General features: G+C 37.7%; 3 protein-coding genes and 1 non-coding gene across 7 annotated transcripts; 3 read left to right on the top strand and 1 right to left on the bottom strand.

The window, feature by feature from the left end:
• The first annotated feature begins 1,373 nt into the window (after positions 1-1,373).
• On the top strand, positions 1,374-18,748 carry LOC109015541 (phosphatidylinositol-3-phosphatase myotubularin-1-like). Of its 3 annotated transcripts, none has more exons than XM_018998019.2 (19): positions 1,374-1,567; positions 1,721-1,789; positions 2,996-3,070; positions 3,857-3,928; positions 5,271-5,340; positions 11,842-11,891; positions 12,139-12,428; positions 12,551-12,624; positions 12,707-12,770; positions 12,987-13,052; positions 13,674-13,773; positions 13,876-13,989; positions 14,281-14,450; positions 14,701-14,785; positions 15,079-15,309; positions 15,925-15,984; positions 16,137-16,201; positions 17,214-17,493; positions 17,672-18,748. In XM_018998019.2, the coding sequence occupies exons 1-19, from the start codon at positions 1,451-1,453 to the stop codon at positions 18,182-18,184; spliced, it is 2,565 nt and encodes an 854-aa protein (XP_018853564.1). In that variant the 5' UTR covers positions 1,374-1,450; the 3' UTR covers positions 18,185-18,748. The 3 variants fall into 3 exon arrangements, with proteins under 3 accessions (XP_018853564.1, XP_018853557.1, XP_018853570.1); XM_018998012.2 differs by having other exon boundaries at positions 5,262-5,340; XM_018998025.2 differs by lacking the exons at positions 1,374-1,567; positions 1,721-1,789; positions 2,996-3,070 and adding an exon at positions 4,648-4,792 and having other exon boundaries at positions 3,863-3,928.
• A 1,097-nt stretch (positions 18,749-19,845) lies between these two features.
• On the top strand, positions 19,846-19,918 carry TRNAR-UCU. Its single transcript has one exon. It is a non-coding gene; the product is annotated as a tRNA-Arg (tRNA).
• A 470-nt stretch (positions 19,919-20,388) lies between these two features.
• LOC109015563 (mRNA cap guanine-N7 methyltransferase 2) lies at positions 20,389-24,300 on the bottom strand. Of its 2 annotated transcripts, XM_018998034.2 has the most exons (10): positions 24,071-24,300; positions 23,863-23,957; positions 23,540-23,611; positions 23,341-23,450; positions 22,260-22,382; positions 22,079-22,171; positions 21,568-21,636; positions 21,310-21,398; positions 21,102-21,199; positions 20,389-20,795 (listed from the first exon to the last, which is right to left on the bottom strand). In XM_018998034.2, exons 1-10 carry the CDS (start codon positions 24,249-24,251, stop codon positions 20,652-20,654), a joined length of 1,074 nt encoding a protein of 357 aa, XP_018853579.1. In that variant the 5' UTR covers positions 24,252-24,300; the 3' UTR covers positions 20,389-20,651. The 2 variants fall into 2 exon arrangements, with proteins under 2 accessions (XP_018853579.1, XP_018853585.1); XM_018998040.2 differs by lacking the exon at positions 21,568-21,636.
• A 213-nt stretch (positions 24,301-24,513) lies between these two features.
• Positions 24,514-26,732, top strand: LOC109015588 (uncharacterized protein HI_0077). The gene is made up of 4 exons (XM_018998059.2): positions 24,514-24,801; positions 24,902-25,021; positions 25,440-25,670; positions 25,974-26,732. The coding sequence occupies exons 1-4, from the start codon at positions 24,580-24,582 to the stop codon at positions 26,352-26,354; spliced, it is 954 nt and encodes a 317-aa protein (XP_018853604.1). The 5' UTR covers positions 24,514-24,579; the 3' UTR covers positions 26,355-26,732.
• Positions 26,733-26,904: the final 172 nt, after the last annotated feature.

Genomic DNA, 26,904 nt, shown 5'->3' with positions numbered 1-26,904 from the left:
TTTCATCCCACATCATAGAGGAAAATGATAACCACACATAATTTTTTACGATATTTTACATAATTATATTATAAAAGTATGGTTTATAAAAATAATATTATTTTATAAAAATATTTTTATTTTTAAACATATATTATGAAAGATATTATAAAATGTATTGTGTAGGAATCATGAACGGTATCTTTACTATCTTAGATAGTCTTGTTCAGAATGGGGGTAGGAAGTGGAAAGTCTTTCCAATCTCCATGCAGTGCATGCACCGACATTGTCACGGATCCAACTAGATAATACTCCAACATCACACTTTGGAAGATTGTGATAGTTTTCTTCTATTACATCTAATAAAAACATGCATGGTAATTTTAAATCCAGTTGTTTATGCCCAATTTCTCCTTTAAAATATAAGAACATTATTGGAATATATTATATTATATATTATAATATATTACGGTTTTCCTTCGTAAAAAATTAGGACTATCAATAAAATTAAGATTATATCCTTTTCCTACAAATAAAAAAAAAAAAATGAAAATTTCAATAAAAAAGGGGTTAACAAATAAAAAGAAGATGATAATGAATGATTTAGGACCTCTTCCAACCAATAAATCAATCATTAGACAACTATGAATTCATTAAATTAACGACCGTAACTTTTTATTGATGACCAATGCACGATTTCATTTCATATTCAAGAGTTGAGACCTTGTCCCCATCCCATGAACCGATGATAATTTAGGAGGAAACATCAACTAAAAAATAGGACTCGTGCTAACCTAATAAAAAACAATTATAGAACTCATGCTATACATTTACAAAGAAAAATTAAATTTGAAATCGTGATAACAGAGTTATCTAAAAATTCAAGATCCAAATCATAAAAGCGAGTCAAGCGACAATAAAATCTTCTCAAGTAATATGTAATATTCTATATATAGATATCAAATAAGATAGATTATTTTTAATTTTCTCTAAAACTTGCAAAAAGAATAAATAGATATTTAATGAATAGATATAATTATTTCCATTCAAAATATATATATTTAATGAGTTGAGAGGGTGAATCTGAATACTAAAACTATCTCAATGCATCTCTTCTCGTCTCATCTCATCGTTATAATTTTTATAAATTCTTATATAAAATATAATAAACAATTCAACTTTTTCAAATATTAAAATAATAATAATATTAAAAAAATATTTTAATAATATTTTATTTAACTTTTATTTAAAATTATACCATCTCATTTTATTATCCAAATCTCAAGTTTTTTTATTAAAAAAAAAGGTTTTTAAGATTTCTTTTTATTAAAAAAGAAATAATATATATATTTTTTAAATGAGTAAAGAAAATAGATCGCTTGCCAACAGGCAACAGTAACACACAACCAAGTTGCCAAACCCCCCGCGTACCTTTCCCTGAGAAGGAAAAGGTTCAGAGCCGGTCTGCCGCATGGCCTTGCCAATTCCACGCAGCAGTCGTCGAACGACGTCACTCCAAGACACCTCCGAGTCCGAGAAGTTGGAGGCCGCCTCTAGCTGGGACGCCCTCGAATGGACCAAAATCGAGGTTTGTGTTCCCTTCTGTGCCTTTCTCTCCTATTCTCTTCTGTTTTTTTCAATTCCAGGGTTTCTTTTCATCTCTCTTGCTGTCTCATACGCACCACCATCTATGGAATTTGCTTCTCAATCACTTTCTTCTCTCAATTTATATTTTCCGCAGCCCGTTTCGCGGTCCGTTTTGCATGTGAATTTGGACTTCCTTCTTGAAACTGAAGAAGTCGTCGTCGAGGTTCGTCCAGTTCTTGCTTGAATTACTGGATTCTTTATTTTTCCCAGAATTTCAATTATTTAGTTCTCATGTCCGCGACGGAAAGCGAGACTTAATATTTTGCTGTTTGATGGATAGTTAGAAACAAAACTCAGGGCACGTTTGGTGAGGAGAAATTTTGCAATTTTTTTTTCCAAATATCACTTAAATACAAAACATTTTTGAATTTCAAATCTTTAACATTTTCATTTATTCGTTACCTAATTATTATAATTTTTACAAACTTCAAAACAAAATACAAAAAATAATACAATTTTTTTAAACTTGAAAACAGAAATAACATTAAAAAATTAGATTCAAATAATTTTTTAATTTTATAATATTTTTATTTATGTGGCCATTGTTATAGACTTTAATTTTCCTGATTTCCTTGTATTAATTTCTAGTTCCTGACTAGGTGTAATCACATGTATATTTTCTGCGTACTTTTGCCGTCCCTATTTCAATATCAATAAAATATCTTCTTACTTAAACAAGAAAAAATTCAACTTTTTCTTTTTCATTTCTCAAAATTCAATAAAACACCTTAACTTAAACCATTTCACTACTATTTACATATCATTTCACTACTATTTACAGAATTTTGGGATACTCAAAGTGTCCAAAGGAGTCCTAATCTTTTTCTTTCTAAACTCTTTATCGACTAATCTATTTTATAATAAAATAGAGAGTAAGAATGGGGCAAAAAGGTACTGTTGGCTCCTCAATGAATTGTATGTACAATGATAACGCAAAAAAGTAATTATCAAGAAGTGTTGATGGTTAAGTTTGAGCATTTTAGCTTTAAAGCATGCGAGAGGAATTGCGAGATAGGTCAGCTGAGGAAGGTCATATCGTCTCGAAGGAAGTATGCGAGTGGGTCTATTCAGTGGATAAGAAAACTAAGCAAAATTGGGTCTTGTATATGCGTAGGGAAATCTAAGCAAAATTGATTTATCTGTTTCTTTTATTTTTGTTTGTGGTAAGATATAAAACTTGTCAACCTTTGATATTTTCGGTGTAAGATTTTTATTTGCAAGAATTCAAAAGTTGTGAGGGATAGCTGTGGTATCGCAGTACTTTATGTACAAGTAATAGTGGTTCCATTTTTTTTTTTCTACTCTTTCTGTTTGTTTGCTATCTAAATGTATGGACAAGGTTTATTAAGTATTTGGACTTTGGTTTCAGGGATACGGCGTCGTTCTTGTTAATACTGATGAGGCGGGTACCTTGATAGTAACCAATTTTCGTCTTATTTTTCTTGTAAGTAATGAGTTAAATATTATCTGCACATTAACATAAGGAAATATTACTGGTGTCAATGTGCACTGCATTCCAAAATTGATTTCTGGTTCTCATCTATCTTTTACCATGGTGTGCCTCACAAAAAATAAAAAAATAAAAGAAAAAAGAGTGGAAGAATTAAGATACTTTTGTTGCAGCATCGAAACCTTGATTCAGTTGTATTGTATCTTGTAACCAGAGGTTGTTTGAGCTGTAGTTGACAAGATGTTTGGATTGCAGTAGAATTTCTATGACTTGCAGTTTTATACTCTAAAACATGTAAACAGAACTGTAGAGCACATAAAGCATAGAATTGACATGCAGGTGTTGGACAGATCTGTGTTTCCGTAGATGGTATAAGCGGTCAATGTCCTAAGTCTAACCCATTATGATATTAATCTTTGATATAAATCATTTATGGCAACAAGTTGTAACCTATACAGGTTGCTTCTATTAGAAAGAATGAAGAACAGAAGACAAAATGGCATATATGAGAAGTGTTTTAAAGTTTCCTTCTATTATTTTTAATAAAAATAAGAGAAGAAATAGTAAATAGAAATGCACTGGCATGTATTCTTTCTTCATCTTTTTTGCTCTTTTTATTAGAATCTGTTGTATATACATATAAGTGCATGTTGCTGGATGTATAAATATATGTAAACTCACACATACATGTCTTTATATTTATTTATTTATTTTGTATGCTTGCCTGTGAGTATTTGTCATAGCTTATAGTTTTCTAATATTATTTCTTTCCTTTGTAAGGGTGAAGGAACAAGGAATATCATTGGACTTGGCACAATACCACTGGCCACTATAGAGAAGTTCAGCAAGATGGTAAGCTCTCATTTGTGTAGTTTCTTGTTGAGAGTCAGTGATGGATTTTAAGGCCTCTCTCTTCAAAACTTTTTATATGTTTAATTTTTATCTGTTCCACTGTGCTGAAAACACTTTATATCTGGGTGTCAGCTCAAGATAGTGCTAGCTTTCCTTCTTATTTAAAGTGTATGCTTTTCTGTTTTTCTTCACCTCCTTAGTCAGGTGCTCCTCTGTCCCAAGTGGAGCATGAAACCCCAAGTTCTGGTGCATCAGTACTTCAGTGCATTTTACTTGTATAGCAACGTTATAGATGACTCCAAACTTGGTTGTCTTGGCTGATTTTCTGGCCTTAACTTACTCTATCAACTATTACTTGAGGGTAGCAGGAACTAGGAAGAGTCCTGTTATGCGACAAACTCATGCTAGAAAACTTTTAAGTTGGGTTTATTGCTTTGATCTCTAATTACATAGGAATGTTTGCCATTGATGGTAAGGTTGAAGATAGAATGCTAGGATACTTAGAAAAAAAAGAATGCTAGGAGATGATATTCTGGATGGTTGAAGATTCAAGATAGCATGAATGCAAGAGGTAGGATTTAAAAATCAAGGGAGAAATTGGGGATGCTTTTATCAGGTTTTTTTTTTATAGGCAGTCAAGAATTTTTATTCATAGGAAAAGGAGGCATAGCCCAAGTAGGATGTTTTGATCAGGTTTTATCAACTCTTCTTATGCACAGATCACGGATTTATTCTTTTGGCCAAATAGGCTATTGTCTACTTCTACTTATGCGTGATATGCATAAGTCTGGCTATCTGCTTACTTCAAGTTATATTGAATATTGAGGCTTGCTCTGAAATGATCTCGGCATTCTATCGGTAGAGGTAAATCAGTCCTGAGCTTTAGCTTATATACATGACGCTCTCGTATGTGTTGATAAGATCTAATCCAACACCCTTCTTCTCTATCAGCAACTTTAGAGGTTGGTTGACTCGTGCCCTTGCAGAGGCAACCTAATTATTTCTTCATGCTTAACATCATCATCATCTCTCTCTCTCTGATCTTCTAGGAGATGAATGATTTGTAAATTACAGACATGGCAAAAGTATGGCTTGATAGGAAGGCATGAGAGGTGCTGTGTGCTGTCATCATTTTTCAAGTTCATCCCGAAGTTTTCTCTGGCAATAAAATATTCATCTATCTGATATTATTCATTTCGATTTTTATTCTTTTGTCTTGACTGAAACCTTACTATGTTTATCAGTCATGTTGTTTGACATTCAGATTTCCACCTCTAATTTTTGGTATTCTTTTGTTTTGAGGTAGTTTCATGTTTAATTTACTATTTTTAAGTGCGTGCAGGCTGCGAGGGTTCAATCAGCCCCTCGTCAATATGACAAGACACCATCACAACGACTTCTTCAGGTCATAGGTATGCTTTCTAATAGTTTTCTTCTATTGGATTTTCTCGACGTTTCTATTGTTCAATAAATTATCATTATAAGTTCTATCAATCATTCCATGGCTGTGCTTGAGAGAGGTTTTATTATTTCTTTGAGGACTTACTGGCTTTTAATTTGAATGCCAACTGCATTTGCTCTTTGAGCCACATTTTATTTCAAGGGATGGGCGTGATGTGTTGGCAGTGAATGTTAGTGTTCAAGTCAGTATCTAGATGTTGCCTTGGTGGTGGTTAATGGTGTGAAGGATAATGCTGTTATCCAGAAAAGAAAAAAACAGCCATGCATGTTGTTATGACTCCTGAATGCCTCCTAATAAGAACAGACATCGCATTGTTCACCACATTTTAGCTTCTAATACATGCAATAGGTGCTTCATATTTTAACTAGTATACTAAATCAAAAGGAGAACTCGCTGACTCAAGTTCCCATTTATGAAAGGCATGAGTAAGTTTAAGATTCTGGGAATGGATTCTCACATCTGCCTTGAATTAGACTAGAATATAAAGAAGCATCTACAATACTTTTCTGAAAGAAATCATGCATGAGACCTCCAAGTTAATAGTGTAGATTGTACTTTGGGCTATGCCTATTCTATTAATACAATCATTTACTTATAAAGAAAAAAATTTAATAGTGTAACAAAATATAGTTTTTTTTTTTGATCAATAAAAGATAGATATTATATATATGAATGAAAAAAGGTATAACCCTTGTACACAGGAAGTATACATGAGTACTCCTAAATACATTCTAAGAACGATAAATTAAAGACAAGAAATCATGAATATTGTCCCCATGCAAAACAATAGTGGAAAACCAACACATTAGTGTGTGGAGAAAAAAATTCTTCAACTCAGTCATTGTCCGTTCCGTATCTTCAAAGCACCTCGCATTCCTTTCCGTCCAAATACACCACATAATGCACAACGGAATCATCTTCCACACTACTGCCACTTGTTGACAGCCTTGCAACTTTGTCCAACAACTCATCAAATCCACAACCCTCAAAGGCATAACCCAAGCAACATCAACCCTTTGAAAAATCTCATCCCACAACACTCTTGATACCTCACAATGTAATAAGAGATGGTTCACGGATTCTCCATTCTTTTTACACATATAGCACCAATCCACCAATACACAACCTCTCTTCCTCAAGTTGTCCGTAGTCAATATCTTCCCAAGAGCAGCATTCCAAACAAAAAAAGCTACTTTAGAAGGCACACGAGCTCTCCAAATATTCTTCCAAGGGAACGGGGTATTATCAAGATGTGTAGTCAAGATGCTATAATACGCCTTGACTGTACATATCTTGTGATTATTAGACCTCCACTTCAAACTATCTCGTTGTGCCATAGGAATCTCCATGGAATATAATAAACTGAAAAAAACTGAGACACTAGGTAATTCCCAATCATGGAAATCCCTATTAAATAGAATATTCCACTGGTGCGTACCATGAGAAAATAACCTCACCTCCGCCACTGAGGCCTCCCTATTAGCTGCAATACGGTATAGAGCCGGAAAAACCCTTTCCAGTGCCTGTTCTCCACACCACACATCTCGCCAAAATCTGATTTGATTGCCCTCACCAACAACAAAACGAATTTTATTTGCAAAGCATGGCCACCCCTTCCTTATATACTTCCATAATCCCACACCATACCCCCCTCTCACTTCATTAGAGCACCACCCACCCAGCCCAATACCATATCTTGCATCAATAACATCCTTCCACAATGATCCCCCCTCCAAATGATATCTCCAAAGCCATTTTCCTAATAAAGCTTTATTAAAGGTTCTCAAGTTACACACACCCAACCCCCCATTCACAACTGAGCCACATACAGTCTTCCAACTCACCAAATGAAATTTTTTCTCCTCCCCCATGCCCCCCCATAAGAATGCCCTAAAGAGTTTCTCCATTCTGTTCACCACCCCTACAGGCATAGGAAACAGAGATAAAAAATAAGTGGGGAGGTTAGTGAGAGTACTCTTGATAAGAGTGAGGCGTCCCCCTTTTGACAAATACACTCGTTTCCAGCCAGCCAACCTATTCTCTATCTTCTCCACTACCCCATTCCATATAGTTCTATTCTTGAAAGTTGCTCCCAACGGAAGGCCCAAATATTTCATTGGGAGAGAAGAAACCTTACAATCCAGAAGACTTGCTAAAGTATAGATATTAGAAACCACACCCACAGGAACCATCTCAGACTTGCCTAGATTCACTTTTAGCCCTGACACTGCTTCAAAGCAGAGTAACAGTGCTCGTAGAATTTGGATCTGGCTTCTATTCGCTTCACAAAAAACTAACGTATCATCTGCAAAAAGAAGGTGTGAAATGATAGTAGGACCACTAGCACCGTTGCCCACCTGAAAGCCCGATAAAAACCCTTCCCCAACAACAGCCTGCAACATCCTACTTAAAGCCTCCATAACTATAACAAAAAGAAGAGGAGATAGAGGATCTCCCTGCCTCAGACCCCGCGAACTGTCAAAAAATCCAGCCGGTGTGCCATTAACCAAAACTGAGAATCGGGTGGTTGAAATACAATGACGCATCCATGAGATCCACCTATCCCCAAAACCACATCTCTCAAGTGAATATAAAAGAAACTCCCAGTTCACGTGATCATATGCCTTCTCCATATCAAGCTTGCACAGCACACCTGATCCTCCCTCCCGTAATCTATGGTCCAAGCACTCATTTGCAATGAGTACTGAGTCAAGAATTTGTCTCCCACGAATAAAGGCATTCTGAGACTTGGAGATAATTTGTTCCAACACCGGACTAAGCCTGTTAGCAAGAACCTTCGAGATAATCTTATAAACACTACTAACCAAGCTTATAGGCCGAAAGTCTTCAATAGTCACTGCCCCATGTTTCTTAGGGATGAGGGCAATAAAAGTCGCATTTAGGGATTTTTCAAACTTTTGAAGAGAATAAAATTCATTAAAGACCTGCATAACATCACCTTTCACAATGTCCCAACAGGTTTGAAAAAAACCTATTGAAAAACCATCCGGCCCCGGCGCTTTATCTTTAGCCATTCCAGATAAGACCTTATAAATCTCTTCTTCAACAAAAGGTCTCTCCAAAATACTCACACTCTGCAAGTCAATTGCCTCAAAGTTCAAGGCGTCAAGCTTCGGCCTCCAAGGAAACGATTCTGTGAGGAGAGTCTCATAGTAATGTACTATATGGTTTTCTAACTCGGGAGAAGAAGAAAACACCTCAGAACCTGATTGGAGTGACTCGATAACATTATTACGCCGATGTGAATTAGCCACTTTGTGAAAGAACTTCGTACACCTATCACCTTCTTTCAACCAAAGGGCTCTGGATTTTTGACGCCATGAAATTTCCTCTGACAACAAAACCCTCTCCAAATTTGTCATAACCATGCCTTTCCTCAATAACATCTCCTCTGAGTTATCTCCCAATAACTCTTTATCCTCCAACTCTTGCAATTCCTCCAACAGTTTAGCCTTCTGATTATCAGTGTGACCAAAAACCTCCAAGTTCCACTTCTTCAAATCTTGTTTCAATGCCTTCAACTTACTTGCAAGAATGTAACTTGGAGTACCAAGGAACTGATATGAATACCACCACGCACGCACCATCTCTACGAACCCATCCGTTGTTAGCCACATGTTTTCAAACTTGAAATACCGACTTCCCCTATGAATACCCCCACAATCTAAAATAATAGGAAAATGGTCAGAACTGACACGAGCTAGTCGTTTCTGACTAACTTCCGGATAATGAGCTTCCCATGCAGTAGATACAAGAAATCTATCCAATCTCGACCACACCCGCCCATTTGACCAAGTATATTCACCCCCTACCAGGGGGAGATCCATGAGATCAAGATCGAAGATGAACTCGCGAAATTCATCCATGGCCCTAGAATTCCGACAATGCCCTGAACGCTCACTAGGAAAGCGAATAGTATTAAAATCGCCCCCCATACACCACGGCACATCCCATAATGAGTATAGACCCGCCAGCTCCTCCCACAACTTTCTCCTATCCAAATCCACATTAGGGCCATATGAGCCTGCAAATGCCCATTCCCAACCATCCACCACATTTTTAAATCTAATCGCGACCGAGAATTCTCCGATACACTCCTCAATCGACTCAACAACTCTTTTGTCCCACATGAGTAACACTCCACCAGAGGCTCCCAAAGAAGCCAAATAAGTCCATCCCACATACGAGCACCCCCATACACTTCGCACAATTTTCCTATCAATGTAACACATCTTTGTTTCTTGAAAACACACCACATCACCCTTCCACATCCGCAATAATGCTTTAATACGGAGACGTTTATTGCGATCATTAAGCCCCCGTACATTCCATGATATAATCTTAGGCTTCATAAGAAACTATATTGCCCCTCCCTTTCGATCTATCCCTTCCACCGCTCCCTTCTTTCACATCATAATTAATGGAACAAGTTAGCCTTTTAAGCTCCCTATCCCGCTTTGTGGCTGACTTCGAATGACTAGCCTCAATTGCTATAAGCAGCGCCTTGAATTGTTCTTCATAACCTCCAAAAGAAATCCCAATGACATCTTGAATCTCCTCTACCTTCTTAAACACCCAATTTGACGAACAACTCCCATAAGTAGAACTGGGAGGGAGTGTACACAACGGAGTAAGGATGACCCCCTCCTCACCTGTGCTGACGGGAGAAAATAAAGCTAGTTCTGAACCACACACTGAATCTAACTCCCCGCTGGAAGGAGCAAGACCCATCGGAGAACCTAGTTCTGAAAAACCATGTTCCGAATGCATTGGATTCACCACTGGGCCTCCATCCACCACACACGGCCTTTTCTGCATATTTTCCAGTGACAGCCCACAGGACAACGACGTGAAACCCACCAAATGCCCGTCCTCTGCCGCCGATACCTTCACAGGAGTAACATCTACTCCTTCGTCCACCACTTGCGGCTGAGACTGACTGTTCTCCAACAAAAACCCAGCTGACTGCGATGGGAAAACAGCCCTCGAAATGATCCGCTCCTCTGTAACCTCAGCGTCGTCCCCCTCTTCCCGTCGAAATGGCCCTAACGGCACACCATGGTGGTCGACCGCCACCGGCGGTTCTTTCTGTGACGGTGTGGGAGTCGGCGAGACGCTTATCGGCGCCGCCAGAGTTTGACTCGGGCCAAGGCCCGAAATCTCGGGCCTCGCCCGATTCCTCTGCATCCAGCGTTGTTTTGGGCCTACGGCCTGGCCCACACCAGAGCCCATACCTGGGCCCATCACAGGCTTCCCATTTCCAGCACGTAAGCCCAAGCCCAACCCATCTCCTTCACGGCCCATCCCATTTTGCAGCACCTCCTTCCCCTTAACACTGCGTTTCAACCAAACAATTTCATCCAATAATAACCCAATTTTTTCCTCCATATTATTCAGCACCCCTAGTATACTTTCCTCATTTGACCCCATCCATACGTTGCCAACTACCCCACGATTCTGCACGATCTCTGGACTTGTCACGGCTGGCACCACAGCACTCCCCTCTCTCGACTGCACCTTCTGTGCTTTAAGCGCCTCACTGTACGACCGTGCATCACCTGCTATTAACAATGAATCACCACCTTCATGCATGGCCAGCTTCAAGCTTCCTTCCTGGAAAGCACTAAGTGCTGTGTTTCTCCCCTGCGAGACAGTGGAAGAGAAGGGAGGACTCAGCTCCTTCACTGTATCTCCAAAATATCTCCAACCTTCTCCCTTCCTTCCTTCCGGCACAACAATCATACCTCTTCTCTTGTCATGCCCAAATTCCGATATAACTATAAAACTGCCATAATAATTACTACCCCTCCTTACCATCAATACCATATTTCCTTTTCTACGAGTTCTCAGAAACTCTGCTGAACCCAGTGATGCTGCACATTCCTTCACCATGGAGCCCAACCATCCCATGGTTTCATGATCCAAAGAAATGTATTTCACCACACGACTACTTCTCTCTATGATTCTCCACCACCTTTCATTCTCCTTTCTGAACTCAAAAACTTTTTGATCAATAACAAACTCCCTGCACAGCCCCATCAAGACAAACCACTACGATAGACTGGACTCAACACTCCAAAGTCTCAAGAATCTGTTGCCATTATCACCCCAGTACCAGTACCAACAAACCAGAAAAAAGAAAAGAAAAAAACCAACGAAAGCTAGAAGTGTACGGAGCAGAAGGTTTTAAACTCTTAAAGGAACTCAAGTCTTCAAGGTTAACAAAATATAGTCTTCCAACGATTTTATTAGACAATTGTCCTTTTCATCCCCAATAATTATTACTGGAATGATGGCTACATATATAGCTAGTTGGCTATTTTATTATGTCTTGCAGACCCCATACAACATAGCCAATTGTTTTAATTATTATTTGCTCCTTCTTTGTGATGATTGCAAGAGAAATAAAGTTCCCCATCATATTTTTCAGGGAAAGATATGAGAATTATTGTCTTTGGTTTCCGCCCTAGAACGAAGCAGGTTAATTTCACTTTCAGTTGTTACTATGTTTGATTTCCTTTGTTTAATGTTCAAAAGGATAAATTTTACGCAGTTGTTACCACGCGCTTTTTCTTTTCTTGTCAGTTATAAGTTTTAGTTTGTAACTTTGTAGTTTAAAATAGTTAATTACTTGACAGTGCCTTAAGCAACAATACCACATTGCTAATCATTGATGTTCAATTCCCCGAGCTGCTTCTGCATGTTGTATGATTTTTGAATTCTACAGAGACGTGCAGTATTTGATGCATTACTGAGGTGTACTAAGCCTGCAAGCCTATGGGATCTTTATGCTTTTACTTCTGGACCTTCCAAATTCAACAATACTAACCCAAGGGTGCGGTTACTAAATGAGTATTTCCGGCTTCTTGGAAAAGGTTCCTATTTTGCATCGATGAGTATGATTGAGAATGGGTCATTCACATTATACAATGATATGTGGAGAATAAGTAGCATAAATTCCAACTATACAATGTGCCAAAGTTATCCATTTGCCTTGATTGTGCCAAAGTGCATTAGGTAAGACAGTGATATCTATGCACTCTGATTTTTGCTGAAATAATTGTAATGTTGATAAACTTTGTCTTCATTTTGAGACTAGAACTGGGCGTGTAATAACTTTGCATGGCTATTGATGCTAGTGATGAAGAAGTGATTCAGGCTTCAACATTCCGTGCAAGATGCCGATTGCCTGTAGTTTCATGGTGTCATCCTGGTAAGCAATGAACTTTTTTTTTTTTTTTTTTTTTAATGTTGGTAATGACTTGCTTATGTTTTACATATGCGTTTAACTATAGGAACTGGAGCTGTCCTTGCACGTTCATCCCAACCATTAGTCGGCCTTATGATGAATATGAGGAGGTAACCTGTAGTTTCTGTCAAATCAACTCCACCCTTTTTTTACCCAACCCCAAAAGGTGAGAAAGAAGCAGAAAAATAAAATCTGAAAAAAGGTGGTACAGAAACACAGAATATCTTATATGTTATATACGGAGTTTTGAAGTGTTATATTTTACCTTTGATTCATATGCCTCTTCTTGAAATTTCATGGGTTCACTTCTCTATATTCGTGTGCAGCAACACTGATGAAAAGCTTGTTGCTGCACTTTGCACTCAACTTTCTGGCATGAGTGGGGTACGAAGGTATCATATAAAAGTTGTTCCTTTCTTTCTATCTTCCATATGATGCAAAATGTTGTATTCTATGATTTTTACCAAATAAGTGCAATCATGAAGCTTGTATTTAGAAGTTAAATTGTTTAACTGCTGCATGTGGTACTCGTGTTCCTATCCTTGACGCTATTAATAAAATTTGAATGACTTATATAAAAATGGAAAAAAACTGCTGCATGTGCATCAATATAATCTGTGTAAGTGTAGAGCCACAAAGATTTGCGGCTTTTTTTTTTACTCTTGAGAAATCTTTTCTTTCCATGCTGATAAGAAACAGGTTTTATTTATTTTTTTCAGAAGTAAGAAACTGGTTTTATGTTATCATTTCAGTCTGTATATTTTGGTAAGAAATGGTAATTACCTCTTTCTGTGGTATGCTTTGTTACATATATATTATTAATGTTTATGGTTACATTAAATAAAAGTGTTGTTATGGGGTATTAATTATGATTGTTAACATTTGCTGCTAATTTCTTCCATTATGCGGGTTCAATAGAATAAGCTAATTTCTGGAAAGCTTTATTATTTCTTCTGTTTTTTTGGGCGGCTAACATTGATTGATTTTTTATTTTTCCCCCTTTTTTCTCCAAGGAAGCTATATATTGCCGATGCAAGACCCAGGAAAAATGCTTTGGCAAATGGTGCAATGGGAGGTGGCTCAGAGTCATCTTCAAATTATTTTCAATCTGAGGTCTCTCGACAGCTTGTATTGTCAAATTATTCGTCTCATGGTCATAAACTATGATTTATAATATTTGACTGCGTCATATTTCTTCTTTGTTATTTTCATCAGATAGTGTTCTTTGGGATAGATAACATACATGCGATGAGGGATAGTCTTTCTCGACTTAGAGACTACTTGGACACTTATGGCGCTACTTCATCAGATGGAATTTCATCATTCCTGGTTAGTCTCAGACATCTTATATAGATCTGGCTTCTTAACCGCACTGGACTATGTTAATTGATTCATTTATCTGGGAAAGAAGTCCATCTCCAGAGATACTAGATATTAGTGAAATTTCTGGTGCTGGACTATGTTAATTGCCTCACCTTTTTAAGGGCTCCGAGGCAGGGATAATCGCACAAGTCATTTTCATTTGACTTCGATTGATATCTTATTGTTCCTTTTTGATGAACTTTGTCTGCAATGCCTTGTTTGTAATCACGACAGTATTGATACTAATTTTGTTGACAGAGGCATGGTGGATGGAGTTGGGGTGGAGGCAATCTCAGCAGCATGTCTGCTTCAGTGTCAACCCTTGGTGACAGTGGTTGGTTAATACATGTTCAGAATGTCTTGGCTGGTTCAGCTTGGATTGCTGCACGTGTTGCTTTGGAATCGGCATCAGTTCTTATACATTGCAGGTTACTGCTCTTTCACTACTAAAAATGTCCCATTTTAAGAACAGCACTATATTTCTACTCAAAAAAATTCATCTAGTTGTTGCTATAGCATTTGTACAAAGATCTTTAAGTTGTTTACCTATGAAAAAAACCCAAAGATATTTCTGTTTGTTGATTGCGTGTGAAATTTGTAGTGGATTTATAAGATGTTCTACACTTTACCTTATCTATTTTTCTGAGTTGACTCTACATGCACCAATGTTTTTTGTAGTGATGGGTGGGATAGAACAACTCAGTTGGTTTCACTTGCTAGTCTGCTGCTTGATCCATACTATCGGACATTCTCAGGGTTTCAGGTATGAACTGGATGGTACTGGTCTATGTTCTATAAGTTTTCTGTTGTTTTTTTTTATACGGATTCTATCAAGAAACAAAGGAGAGTAGCTGTCGAACAAGGGAAGCATACAAGAGATAGCAGAAAGAAAGAAGGAAAAATCTGACTCCAAAATCAAGAAAGGCCAAAAAGAAGGAACCGAGCAAGTTTCCCCATCACTCTATCCGATTGAGAAGTGATCAAGAATGACTTAGTTACTTCGGATTTATTCCTATTCCAAGTGTTTGAGGTTTTGGATCTTTTATCTTTGTACAGGCGCTTGTTGAGAAAGACTGGCTAGCATTTGGTCATCCATTTTCAGATAGAATAGGAATTCAAACAGTAACTTGTAGCAGCAGCAGCTCTCCCTTTGAGTTATCAAGGCAGTCTTCTGCAGGGAGTTTCACATCATCACCTATACGCCAGTCATCAGGATCTTTTACGTCTCAAGCTCCAAATTCATCTCATGTGCAGAATTCAAACAACTATTCTCCCATATTTTTGCAGGTTTGTGCACCTTGATATAAAATTTAGGGAGACAGAAAGCTCATCCTTTCACCAGACTGAGTCACTAGAATTTGTTTCTCAGCTTCTTCTCATGTCATTATTGTCGGCATCCTAGTATTTATTCACACTTTCTGCTGGCCCAGCATTGAGCCCAAAAAGCTAGGGCAATGTATAGAGATGGCTGTCTAATCCCAACAGGCCCAGCCTGAGCTTAAATGATCTAGGAGAGATTTAAAGGGGCCCACGACCTTGGTGTTTAATATTCTGGCTTATTTTTATGAATGTATTCATAATAATGGGGTGAAGTGTGTGGTCTGACTCAAATGGCACTCCTTGAAAAAAGGTTCTTAGACTGAGGGTTTTCAATGTGCCGCCAAACAATTATTCTCATTTTGGTGCATCCTGTAGCTCATTGTCAAAACTCTCCTGGCCCATTTGAGTGCGTATGGTTTCTCCACTTGAGATCATGTTAAGAGTTGATGTCAAGCATGGCATGAATAGAGTTTAAAATGACAATTGGTCTCATGCACCCCCTTTTTTTCCTCTCCACCCCGCGTTTCTTTTTTGCATGAAGATTTGGTTGTAGTTAATTTTGGATTTATATATATTTTGCAGTGGGTTGATTGCATTTCACAATTGTTGCGGATGTATCCTTTTGCTTTTGAGTTTTCCCCGGTATGCAGCGCTCATCCAATGTGACAATAAGTGTCATGTTTTTTTGTTTGAATATTTGACTGTTGATGAGCATCTTATTTTGCTCCCTTATATTTTTTTCTTTTGGATTGAAAATAATTGCTCGCTGACATGTATGCCATTTGGTGATTTAGGCTTTCCTGGTGGATTTCTTGGACTGTGTGCTTTCCTGTCGTTTTGGAAATTTCTTCTGTAATAGGTAAGTTTCTTTTGTCAGCATTGGCCTTGATATGAGGGATTTAAAGTTGCTTTTTCCAGAGACCAAAGACTGTGGTCTCTAGCATGCGTCAAAGTTGCATGCATCTGATTCATGTAACTTTGCAATTTTGCATTTGAACACTGGATGTGGAATAACACTTGATAATTAGTTAACCGTCTGGGAAAGCTCATTTTTGTCGCTTTTGGGGTGCAATTTTCTTACTCGGTTCATTGTGTAATTATCATACCGGTAGACAAAATGCTTCTTCAACATTTGGTGCTTGTAGACTTATAGTGAGTGCATATATAGCATTGGACTTATAGTGAGTGTATATATAGCATGGTGCTTAGATGGGGAAAACTAGTCTGGAATGCATCAAAATCAGGTAAAAAAGATTGAAATGGAATGGAATTGACACACGTATATGTGCTAAATAGGAAGCTCAGAAATTGCTGGCAAGTTTAAATTTAAGCATATTATGTGGTTGAATGGTGAGATTTCTCTTACGCCAGTAAACCGGTATCATTTTTTTTCATGAGTTCATGGATTAGGTTAACATTTCTAGTTCTGGAGCACTGGAATCTGGTGTTTGGTCTATGTCGTCTCTATTTGCATCATGGGTCATATGTTTTCTTCTCTTTTCCATCACATTGTGCTATTCATATATATGGAATATCAAAATTTTAACTAGAAATCAAAATCTTATAAATTTTTAACGCCTGCTGATTTTATGGTTGTGAAGAAAAATAAAATAAAAAATTCCAACTGCTGCTCTTATGATATCTATGCCTCTTTCTTTTGTTTGTTTTTTTTAACACATTTGAATGAATACAAAATTATCCCAATGACCGGTTGATCATCCAATCATATAAGGTTCTGTCAGGAAGGTAGAATAACATTGTGAAATACACAATAAAGGAAGTGAACTTCTGTGATGCTGACTGTTGCAGGAAGTAGTCAGTTCTTTTTTTTTCTTCTTGTTTTTTTCCTCATTGACTACTTTGATGCTCAGCGAAAAGGAGAGACAGCAATGTGGTGTTTCTGAAGCTTGTGGATGTTTGTGGGCATATTTGAGTGATTTGCGTGCTTCGGAGGGAAGCTCTCATGTGCATTACAACATCTTTTATGATCCATTGAAACATGATGGTCCACTATTACCTCCTGCAGCAGCCTTAGCCCCAACACTCTGGCCTGAATTTCATCTTCGTTGGGCTTGTCCTTTAGAAGCCCAAGCTGGGGAGCTTGAAGCTCATTGTCGAAAGATGGCTATAAAGTTTTCTGAGCTGCAGAAGGTGGTAGACGTTACTTCTGTCCTATGGCTATAAAATCTTCCCTAATAGACTACTCTCTTCCCGCTCCCCACCCCCAAAAACAAAAAATAAAATAAAATTAGGGATTTCTTTTTGGATGCACTTTTACTTTGTTCTAAAATTGGTATTTATATTCAAACTGAATTGGATGTATTAACAGGCGAAAGATGTTGCAGAAAGGAAATATAAAGAAATTACAACTGCCATGGAATCATTGAGTGCCGAGTTACAAAATGAGAAGCAGCTCAACAGCTCGGCTATGAACTTGGCAAAGAGGGCCAGTAAGGAAGGTGAAGTGATAAAGCGAGCAGTACAGTCTCTGGGGTGCAAGGTTCACTTCTCAAGCAGTGGTGATTGTACTGTTGGATATGAGAGCAACCCGGCAGAAACACCACAGAAATTCATCAATTCCACTTCAAAAAGAAAATCAGATGGTACTGTGCAGCATGATGAGAAATCAGATCTCTCTGTATCTATTACGGTAATGGCCGAGGATGTTATTCCTAACAATCCAATTGGTCGAGTTTGTGAAACTTTATGTCCGTTACGCACCCAAGATGGGGTCTGCAGGTGGCCAGATGCTGGTTGTGCTCAGTTGAGTAGCCAATTTGTTGGGCTAAAGGCAAATTTTGATGCATTTGATAAGCTTTCTATTTATGATAGTTATTTTTAATCCGAGTAAAAACTGTAGATTTGGAGCCAAGCGTGAGCTTCCAGCACCAATTCTGTCGCAGTACTTGGTTGAGCTTCACTGTTCGGGCAAGGATTTAAGTAGATTTAGACTTAGAGGTTGCTCAGAAGAGATTCGTGTTTCTTTTTTTACCTCACCTGAAATAAAATGGACTTAAGATGGACCCCAGGCATTTGGGGACTGTTGGTACAGAGTTTAACTGAGAGAACCATCTTGGTATAACGAGGGAGGAACACAATAAGAAAGCTTGAAGAAAGTGTAGATGCAAGAGCTAAGGTATATTGTGGAGGCTAAAGTTTACGTAGGTTTTGTCAGGATGTTGACCCAGCCCAGGTAAATTAATTACAGTTCCATTAATTTCCTGAATAAGATTAGCTTTTGTAGAGGCTGCTGGACTAGACATTACTTCATCTCTTTTATGTCAATGCCGTGAATGTAAATGAATAAAATTTTGTAACTTGCGGAGCTTTGTGTTGTGTTGTAAGCTGTCCGTGTGTGTACGTACTTTGCTTCTCCAGATAAATTAGGAACTGACGCATGCCATTATATGGATGGTTATTCCACCTAAATAATATATATATATATATATATATATATATATATTCCCCTGTAGAGTTGTATAAGGAAGTAACATGAGTTATAGTTCAAGAATTTTTTTATTTTTCATTTTTTAAAATCAGGCTTAAGAAAAAGAAAAAAAGGGCGGTGGGTTCTATTTAGGTCGAATACAAACGTCTGGCTGCTTATTTGCATTTTGTGCTTCTCCATCTCAACCATCCGCCTACCTCTCCTTTCAACACGAACTTCGGTCTTGGGTCCATGCTTTAGAAAAGGGAGTTCATGCCTAAACTTGAAGAACATAGAGGAGAGGCTTAAAATGGATTTCGCTTAAAATGTGAGGTTGCTTTGGAAGTGGCAGAGAAAACGGGGGCATGAGATCGAAGGAAATGAGTGTTTGGATAATGATAGACTTATTACATTCTTACCATTATTTTACTACTCTATAGTGTATTTGAAATTGTTAATTTTTTATTATTTTATTTTAAGTATTTTTTTAACATCCTTAATCAAAATATACAACTTGACTAATAGTTACTTCCTTAACCACTAAGTAAAATAAAATAAAATAATAGTAGTAAATGAGTAGTAGGAGGGTAGTAAGTCTATAATTATCCTTTGGGTTTTCATCAAGGTACGAGGAAGGGGGATTTGTTCTTGCGTGTTCGGGAGTTGACAGTTCAATTCTGTCACATCAGTCACACAAACGATCGCATCTAATTTCATCATAAAGAAAAATGAGAAACACATGTAACTTTTCACAATACATTATACAACCATATTTTAAAATGAAGGGTATTTTAGTAAAATATTTTATAAAAATAACATACTTTAAAATACCTGAGTAGTAATTTTGAGGGATAAAAAATATAATATCATTTTCCTTATTTCTTTGTTCTATCTATAAATCTATTATTTTAAAAATAAGAAGTGATGTAATAATTTAATAAAATAAGACCACGTATTAGATAGTCTCTGATATTAAAGATGGCATTGCGGTTGGTTTTCTTTGATCAATCAAGGGTTTGACATTCAACAGATTATATGGTAATAAATAGTTTTGTATACTGATTATTCTCACAAAGGCGCCCATGGCCTAATGGATAAGGCGTCTGACTTCTAATCAGGCGATTGTGGGTTCGAGTCCCACTGGGCGTGCCTATTTTTGTCTTTTTTACTCATTTGTTGTCTTTCAACCCCCTCTCACTAACATTCCATCTTTGGTACCAAATATATTGTCTTTTTTACTCATTTGTTGTCTTTCAACCACCTCTCACTAACATTCCATCTTTAGGTACCAAATATATTGATTGAAATTATTAATCCTCTTCTCGACATGAACCCATGGGTTAACCCTATAACAGTTTATTTTTCATTTCTAATCATTTTGGCGAATTAGAGTAAGTGATGGGTCGAAATCCAAACCTTACTTTTAAAGGGAAAAAAACACTTGGTACAATACAATTAAAAACATGTGATTTTACTTTTTTATACTCGAAATGAAATATGAATATAAAATGATAAAATCATATTTTTAAGTGATGTGCAGAAGTGCAGAGCTTATGTTTAAAATTTTTCTACAATTAATCATGGGTCTGAGCATATATAATGGCACCCGGATGTTGTAGTTAACTGTCACATGGAGAACGGCTTTTTAACTATATTTGTCAAAGCTCTGGTTCATTCAGTTAAAACCCATATACACATGCTTAGGCCATCGAAAAGAGGAACAATTACATACAAATGAATTCAAAAAAAAAAAAAAAAAAAGGGTTGATGGACCCCAAATCTGTTACAACCACATGAACAAAATGAGTTCGCATTGGTGGCGACACAATATGTTGGTGCTTCCCTTCCCCATCCAAATCCCTCTTGCTTGTTTCCAATCAGGTCAAAGTGCCTCTGAAAAACGTAAATCTGCAGGGCCAGGACCCAAAATCCCTTTCTGGTCATTAATCTTGCCTAATCCAAGAGGTGGTGGCTCTGTATGCCCATTCTTTTCATCGTCTCTCCGGCTAGTCCCCTGCCACTCTCTCTACAAGATCAAGAGAAACCAAGCAATAACAAATAAATAATTGATGAAAAGATTATCAGGGCAACGCAGAGGGTATTATTTCTGCATCAGACGAGCAAGGCTATATAGAGGGGCCATTCTTGAAAGAGGCAACTCGAGTTTCCATCATTACAGTCAGATTGAGGTAACATCAAGATTTGCCTTTTAACTTTGTTTAAACCAGTCACATTCTTCCTTTTGAATCAGGGGAAATTCTCAAATCTACCGATTCTGAGAGACAATGTCACTCATCATCCTCTTATTAAAGCCTATGCCAGAAATACTTGCCTCATCATGATTGTAACTTGTCTCCGGCAATAAAGGGGTCATTATTGGAGGAGCAATATCTGGGTCTGGCTTTTGAAATATAAAGGTGGTATAAAGACCTGTAAAAGGAAATGCCAAAAGGACCGGTTACTGCTGAACTGGGCAAAACGCAAGTGATAAATGGCAGAGAAAAGGCTGATAAGTAAAAAATGAAATGTGAATGCATCACCTAGAACGTCAAAAGATCGAGGAAGAAGTCTCCCCCGTGGGTCAACAAGGTTTGGACCAGAATTCATTAGCATGGCTGCAAATTGGGCCCTTTTGGCAACAACCAAATAAGGAAAATAAAAAATCAGCCTCGCTCAGTCAGACAATGTCAATTACAAGCAACTTACTGCACAACGTGGAGTCTAAGGAAATGATTGGATCATTAATATTTTAATTTCTTTCAGAACTTAGCTAAGGAAGACAACACAAATCTGGAAACCTGTTATCATCATAAAACTCTGTTAAGTTTTGAATCTCGACATACTCAAGACCAGCTTCTCTTGCCAACCTGAGTTATATATCAGGGAAGTTTATCATTAGAATATTTTGCACCCAACATCAAAGCTAGAGAGCATTGAGAAATAAAAATAAATAAATCATTCCCTTACTTCAAACCTAACAATTAAAGTACATATAAAGAAGGAGAAAATTCAGTGATGTTGGCTATCTAGAGTGCGTTATAAGATTAGCACTCTTTCCGCCCAAAGTTATAAACTCTAATTCTGGCGAATCTACCGTCACTTTTGGGCCAGAAAGGGTTCATGGCAGTCTATAGGATTAAAGAAAGTCTGCAACCAAAATAGAAACATTGCTATAAAAGCTTTCAAAATCAATATGGGTATTCTTCGCAAATGATTGGACCAGAAATTGGGTTTTCCATGTTGCTAACCAAAGCAAAAAATCCTGAAACTAGTGTTGATTCGTTCACAAACAATGAGATAGAAACAAACCTGATGAAACTTGGAAAATGAACCAGGCAATGGGTTTCGCCAGATATATCACTAGCAAATTTCAGCTGGTATTTCTTTCCAAATAATGGGAACCTGGAATGATTGGACCGACCGAAGGACCAATTTTATATCACCCTTCAATTCGAAGTAAGCATGCTTAAGATCTAAAATTTATACATACTTTTCTTCTTCCACTTCAAAGGTGATCATGTAGCTTTCTGATCGAATGCAATTGGGAACAATGTTTGGCTTCATGCTGCTGCTTTTGTTATGGTATGCTTCAACATTCTTCTGGTATTTTGCCCTGTATACCCAAATTGTTAATTTTGTATTATAACCCTCATTTTATAAGAGGAAAGATCTTATACGGCACTGGTCACGATGACCAGGAATTAGCAAGGTCATGAGTAGAAGAAAAGATCATGGAAATTTAGCGCAAACTCATGAGTCCTGGCCCAAACAAGGCATGTTATAGTCTTAACATCACAAAGATTTTTTTTTCTTCATCCAAAATAAGTTCGGTATTGTCAATCCCAGACTTGAGTCACTTGACCCTGATGAAACACTATCTCTACACCTCCCATGTTAAATAAATAAAATTAAAACCATTTGATAATTCCAATATGAAATCAGATTTCATTCAGACTGCCAACCAAAAATATGACTGTGGGCAAATGGAAACTGAAATCAACTATATACTCTCCAAAAGTTTTAAAGCATCGACCTCAGTCCTGTGAAGATCTTAAAAAGAAATGAGAATCACAATATTGGATAGATAAATTTGATTAATTTCAGCAATTTAGAATCTGATCACAATTCAATATCTTTCTGCGCTACCAAATCAACTGAGAGAGAGAGAGAGAGAGATGAGGTCCCCATTGTATTCATTTCAGTACCAATAAAGCACCCTTCATTAAATGGAAAATGCTATCTATACTTACAATTTTACTCACATAATCATACATGCTGACATGTCAACTATTAAAATGGTGAAGATTTTGAAATTCGAAATTCTAATTAAAAAAGAAAAAATTAATAAAATGAGACGGATACTCAATACATATAATATTGTGCATAAAATTGCACATACATGTAGCACTATTCTTATTACATAAACAACCAAGGAATTACCAAATAAATTCAAATGTTTGAACTGGCTAGTCCCAATACATACAAGCAAGCATACAAATAAAATCCCAATGCGATCAACCAAGTAACTCCAAAAATAAAATAACAGGTCTTTAACAATCACTATTTCATACCATATTGTAGATGAGTCAGGAGTAATACCAAAAAAATAACCCCCCGGTTTCAGCAAAGATGACACATTCTGTAAAAGTTTCCTTGCTCTCTCCTCAGTTTCGAAGCACAACTGCAAGTAGAGATCCTTTAAATTTTGGAACTGATACTCTGAAGGGAGAGGGAGAGAGAGGTGAGGAAGATACATAAAAAAAAAAAAACCTGCAAATGCTGCAAGCAGCACACTAAATCAGCTTGATTGGTCTTCTCCTGTAAATGCATCTCTATATTTTCCTGCCAAAGCATTATAATGTCAAGTAAGGAGGATAGAAAAAAATGTCCGGATGAAAATTAAAGCAACCTAAGTCCCAGCTAAGATAGTGCAGCATTCCAACACTACAACAATAATTCATAGCATAGAGCTATCAAAATAAATTCTAGCACCCGGTAACAAATTACTGATGCACTAGTACTGCGTCATAAAAATAAGTGAAAATGAAGAAGGGTAGACAAGTAGTAATTAATAATAAGAAAGAAAAGATCACCAAGCAAGGGTCTAGCTCAAAAAACTCAGAAGTATAAGCCTTCCTCTGGCTCTCGCACGCTTCTCTTATTTGGCTTATTCCAGAGGACGATACATCTACAGCATTAACAAAGAACACAATCTCATTTCACTTACAAAATAGCTAACAAATAAATGCAACCAAAACGCAGAATCCACGAAAATTAAAAAAGAAAAAACAAATTGTATACCAATTCCCATGTAGTGACCAATTTGGGCTTCGTCCCACTTGTCCATGTACAGTCCTCCTCCACAGTACAACTCGCAGACACTGGCGTAAGGATGGGCGAAGATCTTGATGAGGGCGGTTTTGGCGAACTCGTGGAGCCTATGGTGAGTCGACTCCGTCCTGGGGCACGCGAGTTGACTCATCTATCTTTTTTTTTTTTCGAGGCACTGCAGAAATGCGTGTGCGAGTGCGCGCGGGACAATGGGGTTTGGAAGCCGGAAATCTGTATTAAAATAAGTATCACTGGGCCTAGGGTCCAAATGGGTTGTGCCCTAAGCCCAAATCCGACTTGTATTACTGATGGCAAAGCAGAGAAGAAAGTAATAAATAAATAAATAAATAAAAATAAAAAAAAGGAAAGAAGGCAGTTTTCTTTCTTTTATAACTTAGGAGCCGCACGAAGAAGATAAAATAAAAAAGAAAGGAAAGAAGACGAGTTTTTCTTTGTTTATAACTCCGGAGCCGTGCGAGATGAAATTCTCATGCACGGCTTTGAACGAGAGAGAACGGCAGCAAGATGGAGCCGAGACCTTAGTAGAGGCAGCGCTACGAGTCCTCGACACGGCGGATCCATACGAGAAGGCCCGGCTCGGCGACTCCTTCGCTTCTCAATGGCTTCAGGGAACCATCATTCAGCCCTACGACCCTTCCGTGGACCTCCCCGTCCCAGAACGCCCCGCCAGGCTCGCCAGTGTATTTTCACTTGAAAGCTCCCCGTAATGATTTGATTATATTGGAATGCACATTTGAATCTATCGTTCGATGAAGTGCGGCAATGAAAACTTTTACGCAGGTTAAGTTGGTGTCACCGAGTCTCATGCCGAAGCTGGGAAAAGCGGGTAGCTTGCAGAGTAGGCAGGCCATTGTTCATAGTCTTGTGCACACGGAGAGCTGGGCTATTGACTTGTCTTGGGTACTATTTCTTTCACTCATTTCTTTGTGTTTCGCGGAACACTTCTTGTTAGGTGTTATTGCTAATTGTTTTTGTTATAACCCAGAAAATCGTTCTTTCGGAAGATCTTACAGAGAATTATGCATTAGGAGATCATGCATGAAAGAAGATTTTACCCATTAAAAAGAAAGTTTGAAATAAATTTTCTAACATTTTATTTTGGGCGCACGTTGATACTGTTTTTACCTTTCGAAGGCAAAGAACTGATATCCAAATGTGAAGCAAGCACGCCTGAGTTATTCAAAGACATGCTCATGTACTTTAATCTACTCTCTTATGGATGCATTAATTTCCCTTTCTATGCATCTCATGCATTGTTTTTCATTGGTCTGTTTTATAATTATCTTATAAAAAAAATAGTAATTCTGGATTCTTATAGGATATAATTGCTCGTTTCGGTAAGCAAGAGGCAATGCCGAGAGAGTTCTTCACCGATTTTGTTAAGGTGGCTCAAGATGAGGGCCGACACTTCACTCTCCTACTGAAGCGGCTGACAGAGATGGGTTCTTTCTATGGAGCATTACCTGCTCACGATGGCCTATGGGACTCTGCTACTGCTACTTCCAACGATCTCCTGGCACGTCTGGCGGTTGAGCATTGTGTCCACGAGGTGCTTTATCCTAATATGTATTTTCTTTTAAAAAAATTACTGTTTTGAAAAGGATTTATTTGGACCAATATGGACCGTGGGGTCACCGGAGTAATTGACTATGAATTTCAAGTACATACGTTTTTCCGTATATACATTTATGTAGTTTGTATATTCTATGTTTGTGGCTCTAGCCATATATTCTGTGTGCGTGAGGTCTCATGGAGTTTTAATGCACACAGCACACTAGACTATATCGTTTTTTTGGTGTCCAAACATTCCATCAGTGAATGACGTTTTCATACTATTTGAGTTTGAACGCAGGCCAGAGGACTTGATGTGCTGCCCACAACAATTTCTCGTTTTCGCAATGGAGGGGATAATGAGACAGCAGAATTACTAGAGAGAGTGGTTTACCCGGAGGAGATTACCCATTGTACTGCTGGGGTTAAATGGTTTAAATATCTATGCCTGAGGGCTACAAATCCAGCTCAGGATCAGGGCGGCTTGGAATCTCCAGGTGAGGCTGGAGAAAGTGAAACAACGCAGGAGGAATATGAAGTAATTCAGAAGTTTCACTCAATAGTGAGGACATACTTCAGAGGACCATTGAAACCACCTTTCAATAAAGAGGCAAGAAAAGCTGCTGGGTTTGGCCCTCAATGGTATGAACCACTTGCTGTCAAAGGGGCTACCCTAGATTGACAACAATTCTTTAATTAGAATCTTCTGATAATTATTCAGGAAATCGACCGATCAAAAATTATTCAGGAAATCGAAATTGTTCCTTACTTTTCTCAAGAGTTCTAAAGAAGCAAATGTGTCCTTTCCTTTCTCCTCTTATTTTAGATTGCCAGCCGCAGTGTGGATCCTAGAAATTCCAAGAGAGTTTTTCAGTCCATAGTGACTGTGTATCTGGGTTGATGATGGTCAGTGTATCTGCTCAACTTTTTGTCAATGCCATGGGGTTGTTTTGTCAATTGGCATAATCCTTGCTCAGTTTTTGGAGATTAATTTACTCTGGTCTTTTGTTGTTTCTCTTGTTCAATTTCTTATTTCTGTAGCTTCTGTTGCAGTTAATGCTCTAACTGGCACATTGCTTAGTGTAAAACATGGGGTATTAGGCTATTAGCTCCCTGTCATGTGGTCATTCAACATTCTGACCTTCCCACAATAGGAAAACAGCGGCCCCCTGTAAATGGTCCACTTAAATTTGTGGCCGTAGCATCGTTACAATCTATTGCAACAGACGGAT

Source organism: Juglans regia, chromosome 14 (genome assembly GCF_001411555.2).
Source record: "Juglans regia cultivar Chandler chromosome 14, Walnut 2.0, whole genome shotgun sequence".
Lineage (NCBI taxonomy): Eukaryota > Viridiplantae > Streptophyta > Magnoliopsida > Fagales > Juglandaceae > Juglans > Juglans regia.
Note: the sequence above shows the minus strand (reverse complement) of the source record. Positions and strands in the feature narration are given on the sequence as shown.